Below are 11,752 nucleotides of genomic sequence, written 5' to 3' on the forward strand. Positions count from 1 at the left end.
CTTAAATTAAATATCATCTTATTCGTTGCGGTCACGCAACCTTTACTCGAGGTGCATCGGATAGATACACGGGCGCAGGAAAAGCTTATTCGAATTTAAAATGGCAAATGTAGCAAATCTATGCATAGGATAGGCCAAAAAGAATCTTATTGGAATCTTAATAAGGATTGTTTATGTTTTAAGAATATTGTATAACTAATATCCCGGAATACTTGGTTAAAGAAATTAAATATAGTAAAATTATATTAAAACTTAGGCTTAATTAATAAAATGGTCCCTTAAAGACATTTTTTGTTTCATATTGGTCTCTTAAAGAAAAAAATGTCTAAATAGGTCCCTTAAAGAAAAAAAGGTCCGAATAGTTCCCTTAAAGACATATCCGTTAATCAGTTTGGTCCTATTTAGACCTCTTTTTAGGGACCAAACTGATTAACGGAGATGTCATTAAGGGACCTATTCGGACTTTTTTTTCTTTAAGGGACCTATTTGGACATTTTTTTCTTTAAGGGACCAATCTGAAACCAAAAATGTCTTTAAGGGACCATTTTATTAATTAAGCCTAAAACTTATGTAATCAATGTCTATAAAATATAAAATTATTGTTTTCCATGCAAAATTCATATTTTTTGTATCCTTACTTAGTATATGGGACATTAGTTAGTATCACTTTTTTTTAAAGTAAAAATGAAAAATATTAACATCAATACGGAGTCATAACCAACATAAGGTGTGTCAGAGAGAACCTCAATACTTTACATACATTGAAACAAAAAGCTAAATCGATACACAAACAAAAAGGCTCGACCACCACATGTGGGTGTTTAGGCCAAGACTAACATTGTGAACTTTCAACCACCAAAACGAGTATAATTCAACTTTATCTAACATTTGGTGTATAGTAGTTTCGGTTGCCTTGAAAACTCTGTTGTTCCACTTATGCCATATAACTTAAATGCAACATAACCAAATAAGCTGCAAGAATGAGTTGCGAGCTCGCAATCCTCCAGAACAATAGCTAAACTGAACAAAGTGATCATGTAGCATCACCTTTAAATAAATATAAAATACAATATTTATTGTTATTTTGTCAATAAATTTTTTTAAGTATTAAATGCAGGGAGAAAAATATTATTGTATCAATTAATTGAATGATACATCTAAAATTAATATATATTGGGCTTCTCGAGTGTCGCTTATGCGTTGCACTATTACATTGGTTGAGACACCCAATATTTTTTTTTATTATCATACAATCTGTACCCAAAAACAAAAGAATGTATCAAATGAAGTATTATCATACAAACAAACTATCTTTTCAAACAATAGCTTATAATACAAAAAATGAGTTATTCGCAAGTTTCTGTTGATACGATAACTAAAAAATAATTTGATACCATTATCGAGCTAGGAATACGATGGCATGGCAACACTTGGATTGGATCAGTGCGTGTGTGGCTTCTAGCAGCAGCAACAGTGTCTCCAACAATGACAACAGAAGAAATTTAAAATACTATGGCTAGCCTTGACGTAGGGCAACCCCAAAGACCTAGAGCCAGGATATGAAAACCTTGATAAAGTACCAACTTGAATAATTTAGGATGAATATGCATATTACAACGAGGTGTGTAAACTTTTTTTTTTTTTAACCAAACAAACTTAATTCATATCATTAACTAATAAATATTCAATATATAAGAGAATAATCTCAAATCTCTGGATATGAGCAAGAGGATGAATATGCATATTACAACGAGGTGTGTAAACTTATATACAAGAACTAGTTATTTGATATATAAGTGGTAGAAAATTTATTTAAAATAAAATGTTTAAAAAATTATTATATAATATTGTTAAAATATAAGTGGAATTATTGTGTTTTTTCTTGTAAATTTATTTATTCAATTTTTTTATGTTTTAGTGATAAATAATGATCCCGCGTATATTTTTAATAATAAAATTATAAATTTTATTAGTAATATTTATGGTAATTTAGTAAGTTTGATATTATCTAACTTTATTATTATTATTAGTGGTTAGTAGTAAACTTGATAGTAATATTGTTTATTTTCTTTTTCTTTTTTTATGAAAAATATTGTTTATGTTTCTATATTCTTATTTTTATGCGATTTTTTAATTTTTATATTCTTTCTATAATTTTTTTTATTGACTAAACTTTCTTCTATAATGTTTTTTTTTGTTTTTTTTCTTCTATTTTAAGCGTGTAGATTGTTCTGTTTTGTTTATATCTATAATTTGTTAATTATGTTCCTATTTTTATGCATATCATATTCGTTTTTTGTATTTATCTTATATTTTTCTTTTTTTTTTTAATATTTTTTTCTATATATTTTTTTATTTATCTTATATTCTTTCTATATTTTTTTTTTTAGTAAAATTAAAATGAAGGATATAAAACTTGCAATGTGATTAAAAGCTATAAGGATAATTTAGGAACTTTGGTGGTAATCGATTTTAATATATTAGTAATAGACAAGAAAGAATCTCTCAAGTGAAGAAATATATTCCCGTAAAAAAAATGAGGAAAAAAATATTAAAAAAAGAAATTAAATCAACCACATTTAAATCAATCACTTATGTCATAACTGACTTCCGAACCAAATTAAACTTGTGGTTAATCCCAAAAAAAAATCCCAACAAAAATATAGGTAAAAGTATTTTTTTTTTTTTTTCACCCTTTGATTCTTAGGGGAAGGGGCCCTAGTAGTCCAGAGTTCGGGGCGAGTTCTGGCATCAAGTGGTTTCAGTCCCCTCCCAAATGCAGTTGTGGGGGATCGAACCATGGTCCTCCCTACCAAGTTCAGCGTCAATTACCACTTAACCAACTAACATTTGGTGGGTAAGGGCCCGTTTGGTGCACAGGATAAGAGACGGGATATGATAACTGTATCATATCCTGTCGCAATCCAGTATTTGGTGACACAGCAAGATATGATAAGTTAATCCTGAAACTTATCATATCCTGTCTCTCTAGTTATAATTCTTATCCTGAATTTGAGTTGGGTTACCAGCAGGATAAGATAAGAAGAAAAAAAATTACTGATTTATTCTATAAAATATATTTTAAAATAAATCAAATAAAATCAAATAAAATATAAATAATTAATTTTTAAATATATGTGATTTTCTCACAGGGGTAATTTTGTAATCAATATATTCTAAAAAATCAAAATTTTACTAAAATTACAATATTTTATTAAAAAATTGAAAAATAGGGATATTAATTTAAATTTTATAAAAAATTAAATTTAATTCTTTTACAATAGTAGTTTTATTATTTACGTATGAGATATATCATATATTTATTTGGCTTATCTAACATGTATATATTATTGAGTTATTTATTTGATCACGATTCATATAAAAAATTAAACTTGATTATTTTCTCATGATTTTTATTTGAAATTATAAAGTTATTTGATTACTTATTTATATTTTTTATTTATAAAATTCAAAGTATTACAAAATAATTTAAAAAAAATAACAATTGTTTTACAACAGTAACTTTATCATTTAAATTGTTATATATCTTATCATATTATTATGAGCAAATATGTATTAAAAATAAGATATAATAGTTATTATGTTTGTTATCATGTGTGCATCAAACACAGGATATGATAACTGAGGATAACTGTTATCCTGTTGATATCCTATCATATCCTTATCCTGTTTTATATCCTATCATGTCATTATCCTATCCTACGCACCAAACGGACCCTAAAAATATATTTAGAAACACAGTTGTTAATCCGTGCAGTCATGAAGTTTCACCCATCAGAATAAAATAAGACAGTCTAAAAAAGCAAACTAAATTTTTATTTAATAATTTAAAAAAATAATGTCTTTAAATCAAGACCGTCCGATCGATCTTAATCAGACAGTTTTTAACGCCTGACTATGGACATCAGACATCTTGACCGCACCCACTTCAGGTTCACATTTTGAATTCATTTAATTCTGCAACAATTTAAGACCATTACACCTGGTGCACCGTGGCATTTTAGAAAAGATGCCCTATCAGATTATATATTTATAAATTTCAATAGAAACAAATGTATACGTATAAGTCAGTTTGGAATTACAAGTATTGTACATTAACATTGTGAAATAGTAGTTTGGGGTGCATGGCCATGAATCATGAGGCACTTGAGGTAAACCACGGTAACACTTGCAAGTTTATGGACCAGGATCGGCTACTGTAAAAACAGTACGCAGTTCCACACTGTTTTGAATCTCAATCGTTGATTTAAAATTAGACAGTTCAAGTTACACACTAATAAAATGAACTATAAAGTATAAACGATTGCAGACTTCAGTTACAAATCGAACATGCAGTTACTACGTGTAATCCAGATCTGCTTATAGAACTAATGAAATTCTACAATATCAGATGGACAAGAATTAATTTTTTCAACTTTTTAGAAATACAAATATACAACACATGATCTTGTCAATACCGTGTTTCCAAGACACCATCAATAAGACCAAAGTCCAAAGCCTGAAATGAAGAGACAGATATAAGAAATTTTTAGGAGTAAAACAACTATAGAAGCTGATAATACAATAACAGCGTTCACCGAGATGAATCACCTTCATAATACCCTAGCACAAGTTACAGCAAACGATGGAATTTTTCACATACATTTATTTATAGATTAACTGTGCCAATCAAATAAAATTACAGAAATCATCCAAAAATAACTGAATCTATTGAAGTTATAGGGCCAGTATTTAGGTATAGACGTGGGAAATGAATACGCAAATAGTAATAAATTATGACGATATTGATGTGATTAATATGTTGGATAATCTTACAAATGGCTGTACTAATCCTGTCTATCAACAGTCGTAAAAATTAATTTCTTTTTGAAAAGAGAACATTTTGGATTCTTTGAGAAATCATTCTCGGTCGCAATAACTTCCTATTTCACAGTTACAGAAGAAAAAATAGTTTATGTTACCTCAGAAACAGATAGAAAGTTGTCCCTATCTGTGAACTCTTGCACCTTCTCCAATGGCTGTCCGGTGAATGCACTAAACATCTTCTCCATTTTCTGTACTCGAAACAGAAGGGGAGTAAGGAAAATAGGCTTAGCTTTCCAAGAAATATCAGATAAACTATAACAAACAAAAGAACTATGTAACTGCTGTCATGGTAACTTAAGCATGAAGAAGTCATGTTGAATGAAGTTTCTGGTTACACATACTGAAAAATTTAAATTTAATATTCTTCTGCAATGAATCAAATTTCTAATAGTTAATTCTGTTGGCTGGCTCATGGATGATTTTATATCTAGCGCACCTCTCACAAAGTCATTTGAGCTTCTAGCATGATGGAGTGTACAAATCTATCCTGCTCGTGCTGGCACTCAACTTCTATCAAGAAGAATGGGGACCCGTAATGATCAAACTATTGAACAATTGATCATAGAATTTTTGACAATAAGTCATGTATCTATTCTCTCAAAAACCTAAGTTATTAGGTAAAGGCTCGTGAATAATGATTTTATATCCAACACATCTTCCTTCAGAAGGTTAAGTCTAAGATATAGTTTTCACTTTTCAGGTAACAAAAATTTAAAGAGGCAGTGAATGTAATGCATTAACAAATCCCAACACTATACATTCAAGGGTTGCCATAAATATAAATATCACAGTTTATAGGAGCCTTTTGCAGCTGTCTGTGAATCATTAAAATCGTGCAACATAAGAGGAAGAAAGACTAACATAGCGGGATTGAACAGCTTCATTCACTAGACGTTGCACATCCTCAACATGACCCTGCAATTAGATTAAGAACAGTCTCAATCATGATGCCTATGACATAATACACAATAAACCTGCTACTGTCAACCCAAAATACTTGATAGCGTTTTTTTATGTAAAAAAGAACAATAAACTCTTGTTATTTAGTGTATTTATACATCAAATGTCAAACTACATAGTGGATTCTGTGATTAACTTTAAAATGTGACTCTGAACAAAACATTTACATTTGAAGAAATCATTCTTCCAATAAAACTTCTAGATAATCCATTGCAACTTGTCCGATAAACTATATAGCGCAATTCATATTTAACTAATTAAAATTTTAAAATGGGAACCATATTGTTGTTATTATCTTCTTCCTACGCCAAATCAGTATCGACTTTTTCTTTATCATAATTTGTCAGCTCCTAAAATCTAAAGTACATCTTCTGTAACAAAATTTCAAAAGCTTGATTCTTACCCCAAATCCACACCGTGGTTGATTCATCACAATGCGTGCATTTGGCATTGCATAGCGCATTCCCTTCTCCCCACCTGCAAGGAGAAGTGTTCCTTGGCTTGCAGCTACTCCGAAAACTACTGTACCAACCTTTGGCTTTATCTGAAAAAAAATGGGATCACCGAATGCTTTCAAATTCAAGGTAAAAACACCGACAACTATTACGGAATTAAAGCAGCTAACAAAGGAATCAAAAAGTATATTAAAAATTTGTGTGTGTGAATGTAAGGTGGGATGGGGATGATAAAACCTTTATCTTACCCAAGACATGCAATCATAAATTGCAAGCACTGAATAAGTGCTTCCACCAGGGCAATTGATATACATCTGCCAATAGAAACAGCTCAATATGAATACCATTCTAAGATTAATCAAAGGTCAAGTAAACGGTGGCAAAAAATCAAAACATAACAAACCAGTATATCTGATTCTTCATCAATAGTAGCCAGAGTCAAAAGCTGCGAAATAACTCTCTGAGCCACTTGTCCATTAATTGGCTGTCCTACGAATATTATACGATTCCTGAACAAAACAGATGAGAGATCAAGAGCTCCTCCCGGAGTCATGATGGCTGGTGATACTGGCGGGTTCCCACTGGCTTCAATTGCACCATAACTACAAGTAAACTGGAATATAAATAAATTGTTCTTCATACATGAATACTTAAAAAAAGTGCACAGACATGGCCATTAAACTCACGTCCTAGAGGTTCTTTAAGAATCAAAGTTCAAGGATAAGATACACATTCCATTTAAGGTAAGTTACAATGATATTCCAAGAGACTACATAGATTTATTATGATGCTGATTGTCATCTTTTAATGCCACATTTTATAGCCGAATGTTTGGTAGTAATTCGCAATGCACTATTTTAAAACCTAATTACTTTGATACCCTCAGATTTACTTTTCAAGTAACGAAAGAAAGTCAAGCCTCTTTTTTATGAGTTACCATGATATTGGTACAAAGTTTCCACAGCTGCTTTACAGTGACTAATCTCCGTCAGGGAACCTATGCTGCACACAAGGTGGGTCCTCCCTTCCCAACCGAATTTTTTCCATACACAAGAGCCATGGATCGAACCCTTGACCACTTGCTTAAGGAGTCCAAGACTCTTACCACTTGAACCAATTCATTGTTGGTAAAAAGTCCGACTTCTAATAGGTATTCAAACCACAAGTATCCTACTACCAAACAAATATATTATTATACTTACCGAATGATTTCTATACGTTGTCACTCTAAAACTATTTACATTTCCAACCAATTACACCCCATCATTTCTATGACTATTAAGTTAGATACGATGAAAGACAAACTTTTTCATTTATCGAATGGTTATAATTGACCGAAAGTGGAAAAAAAATATCTACACAACTATTCCATATGAATTAAATTCTTATACTCATATACATGAAACACTTGAAAAAGTAATAAGGGTAAAAATTGTACCTTGTAGTACTAACATCATGTGTAGTTTTCTCATCGAGTTTTAAACGAAAATCACTGGTTTTACTTGATAACCCTGCATAAAACAAAAACCTACATATCATAACATGTTTTATTGTGTAAAAATAAATAAATAGTTCATATAGATAATTCATTTCTTTCTAGAAACAAGTGAAGAAAAACCCAATTATATTTGCTAAACGGGTCTTATACTCTTATTTTGATAATCAATAAATCAAAATAAGTTGGGAAAATTAAACTTATGATTTAATATCTAATCAATAAATCAAATTTGGAATTGCAACCAAATAAAAATTGATTAAATTAGAAAATTACCCATTTTAGATGAGTGGCCATAGGGGCTTGGCAAGGAAGAAGATATCGTGCAGGAGTTTCTGCAATTCAATTTTCAGGATTTAAAGAAAAATGAAAGAATGAAAATTAAGTGCAACAAAAAAAAAGAGAAATTTGCAATGAATATGAACCTGTGAGAAAACGCGAGTTGGGAAGGGATTCTGCGGTGAGAGGCGATAGTGAAAGTAGGAATTGCAGGAACTGATAGAGCTTGAGATACCATTGTTTGAAACTTGTTGTGTGAAGCTTCAAACCAAAAATGAGTTATTCCATCTCATCTCAAAGTTCTACTGAGTGAGCCCATTGGATGTACTTGTTCTTTTTGGGCTTATCCTGTTATGGTCCATTTAGTTGCCAATCTTTAAAGTAAATTAGCCCGCCCAGATTGACACTACAGAGAATCAAACTTCAGACCTTAAGAGGAGCACACTCTCAGGTCCCAAACCAATATCAATACACCAGTCCAAGTGGGTTTTTAAAGTAAAGGAAATTGCTCTTTACGCCCTCCAAATTGCTTTCAGGCCCTCCAAAAATACCCCTGAGTTTGGTATAAGTTTTCTTTGGATATCCTACATTCCGAAACAGGTATATTTTAGGTAATGATTGAACAACAACATTAGAAAACTTCAGATTTGCACATATCCGTCCAGTTTGGAACCTACGTTCTGAGATAGGTTTGGATCCTAGAATATGAACAAATTTTAGAATTTAAATTCCAAAATACAGGTAAACAAACATGCTTAAAAATTTTCAAAAAATAAACAGTATAAAACATATAGTTCTTGTTCTTTGAGGCCAAATAAGCAGAAAAAATCTATGAGTGACCAAATATTGCTTTCATGCCTCAAAAACATTTATAATAAAAAAAAAACTCCATTTTCGTAACAATGGAGGTTGAGTGTGTGGTAATGAAAGTATTGTTTTTCCATAGCTATCATATAAAAACAACATTTCGGAATTTACGTTCCGAAACTAGGCGCGTTCAAAACCTACATTCTGGAATTTTTAAAAAAAAAAAAATAAAAACTATCATTTCAGATCATACGTTTCGAAATTATGTGTGTTTCGAACGTAAGCTCTGAAATGATTTTTGGGGGTAATTTCATAAGTTTGAGGTGTCTGGAAGTATTATTGGCGGATATAAGAACAATTTTCATCTTAAAATTACCACAAAAAATTATATATTTTTTCAGTTTTCTATACCATTTGTCAGCTAGAGTAGAGTTGTCAAAACATACTACGTTACTCTAAACTGGCCGACCCTTACAAGTCATGGACTTTATCGAATCAGGCTAGAAAATCTGTTTAAAAATGGGCTTTAAATGTACTACTCGAGCCCGATCCTATGCGGATTATGGACTACCTGACCTTAAAAAGGTAAAAAAATTCTAAACATTTATAATGTAAAAATACTTAAAAAAAACTAGTATGAAAATATACAAAAGAAAATGGAAATAATTGGAAATGGAGACGATCCTAGGGAGGGATAACACTCACTATCATAATACACTTGAAGCATGATTCAACATATTGTATAAAAAGTCTTTTTTTTTCTTTTCATGACTATATACTTCTCATTGATCATATATTTCAGTATCTTTTTGTGGGTTATGTTTCAATACCGAAATAAAACGAAATGTTATTAAAAAATTAAAATAAATGTAGTCATATGTAGTCGGTTGCCCACCATAATAATTTTAAATTAGACTTGAGTTCAAATATTATAACATCGAAAATATGATAATATGCTCCGCAAAAAATAAGAATACAAACACGAAAATAAATGATTAGTGATGTCTTAAACTGAGATATCGAATCATCCTCCTATGTAGATAGAGCTGTGAAAACAGGTGGCTCGGCCCGTTTCGGGCCAGCCTGATCGGGTTTTGGGTCACATCAGGCCGAACTAAAAAGTCCTGATAAAAAATGGGCTACAAAAAATGGTGCCAAGCTTGGCCTGGTACTGATTGTCGGAGTTTTCGGACCAGTCCTTTTTTTTGTTTTAGACACTTATCCGAATTCCTACAAATCCACCAAAACAACATAAACTAAGTTTAAGTTTTTCAAAACAAAGTAAGTTCCAATTCTTTAAAACAAGTCATCTCAGTGACTCAGACAATGTTCACATATTCTAGTATTGAATGCTTGAACACTTCTATGAGTTTTATCATTTTTATCAATATTATTGACATCATCTAGTTCTACAAAATAAAAATAAAAAATGGTTTTTTTTTACAACATAAAAAAAAAAAAAAAAAAAAAAAAAAAAAAAAAAAAAAAAAAAAAAAAAAAAAAAAAAAAAAAAAAAAAAAAAAAAAAAAAAAAAAAAAAAAAAAAAAAAAAAAAAAAAAAAAAAAAAAAAAAAAAAAAAAAAAAAAAAAAAAAAAAAAAAAAAAAAAAAAAAAAAAAAAAAAAAAAAAAAAAAAAAAAAAACTGAACTTTAATAATTTCACATACTTACGCATATATTTTTTTAAATTTTTTATCTATTATAATTTATTCGGGCTTGTGGGCAGTCCACGGCTCATTCGGGCTAGCCCATATTTTAAACGGACTTTATCGAGGCCGGGATAAAAAGCCCGGAAAAAATTCGGGTCATTCGAGCTAGCTCATTTTGACACTCTATATATAGACCTAGGATTTTTTTTCTCTAAAAAATTCGGTTTCTATTTACCAAAGTTTTTTTTTTAGTGTAAATTTTACACTAAAAAAACTATGGGTTCTAGAAACCGAATTTTTTCACGTGTTTTAGGGGTTTAAAAGAAACGTGGAGGCTAAAGAGAAGCCAATCTGATCCATTTTTTATTGTTTTGTTGGGTCGGGCTAAAAAGACATAAGAAATGGAAAATTGCTCATTCCACCTCTTATGTTGCTTTAAGGCCCCAGGTTCTGAACAAATTACTCCTAGTTAATTTTGGGAACTTATGTTTTGAAATGATTTTTTTTTTTTTAAATAATTGATATTTCAATAGTCATAATCTGAAATTAACTAATTTTGAAACGTACATTTCGAAGTGGATGCGCATTAATTAGATTCATGGCACTACACAGCCCATAATTTGAGATTTACTTATCATAGTGGTTTGGTAAGTAACCACTAGTTAAAATTTGATGAATAAATTTTTCAAAGAGTAGTGTTATATGTACAATACAACAAGTTTTGTGACAACTTTTGGGACAACATTATTTTCCCTTCATATTTTGAGATAAAAATAATAAAGTAAGAGAGGAGGAGAGAGTATAGAGAATGTTGTTTTCAAAGTTGTCCAAAAGTGATTGTACAAATATCATTTCTCTTTTTCAAATTTGTTGGAGAAAAGTAAACTTAAGTATCTTTAATGTGAGATTATTTTTTTCACACATGTACAACTACTAAGAGCATCTCCAATAAGAGTATTTAAATGAGTTTCATAGACTAATGATACGGTGTTTTTTTTTTATCATTGTAGTTTCATGACGTGGCACATAGGGTATCAAAATTGATGATACCAGTACCTTAAATAAGGTACCGTATCATCAATTTTAATGTTATTATCAGCTTTCATATATGTCAAAATATTACCGTTGACATTCAATGATCAGATCTTCTTTTTATTTTTTTACTGTAGGAAGATTTTATTTCTTTGTTGCCTTTCATTTATAAGTTTTCACTCAATTTCGT

The 11,752-nt window shown here is 30.3% G+C and overlaps 1 protein-coding gene across 1 annotated transcript; it reads right to left on the reverse strand.

Moving 5' to 3' along the window:
• Nucleotides 1–4,287: 4,287 nt before the first annotated feature.
• LOC123913131 (ATP-dependent Clp protease proteolytic subunit 6, chloroplastic) lies at nt 4,288–8,421 on the reverse strand. The gene is made up of 9 exons (XM_045963736.1): nt 8,223–8,421; nt 8,074–8,132; nt 7,741–7,813; nt 6,706–6,904; nt 6,551–6,616; nt 6,251–6,391; nt 5,749–5,802; nt 4,983–5,075; nt 4,288–4,519 (listed from the first exon to the last, which is right to left on the reverse strand). Exons 1-9 carry the CDS (start codon nt 8,312–8,314, stop codon nt 4,472–4,474), a joined length of 825 nt encoding a protein of 274 aa, XP_045819692.1. The 5' UTR covers nt 8,315–8,421; the 3' UTR covers nt 4,288–4,471.
• Nucleotides 8,422–11,752: the final 3,331 nt, after the last annotated feature.

This window comes from Trifolium pratense, linkage group LG3 (assembly GCF_020283565.1).
Source record: "Trifolium pratense cultivar HEN17-A07 linkage group LG3, ARS_RC_1.1, whole genome shotgun sequence".
In the NCBI taxonomy this organism is placed as follows: domain Eukaryota; kingdom Viridiplantae; phylum Streptophyta; class Magnoliopsida; order Fabales; family Fabaceae; genus Trifolium; species Trifolium pratense.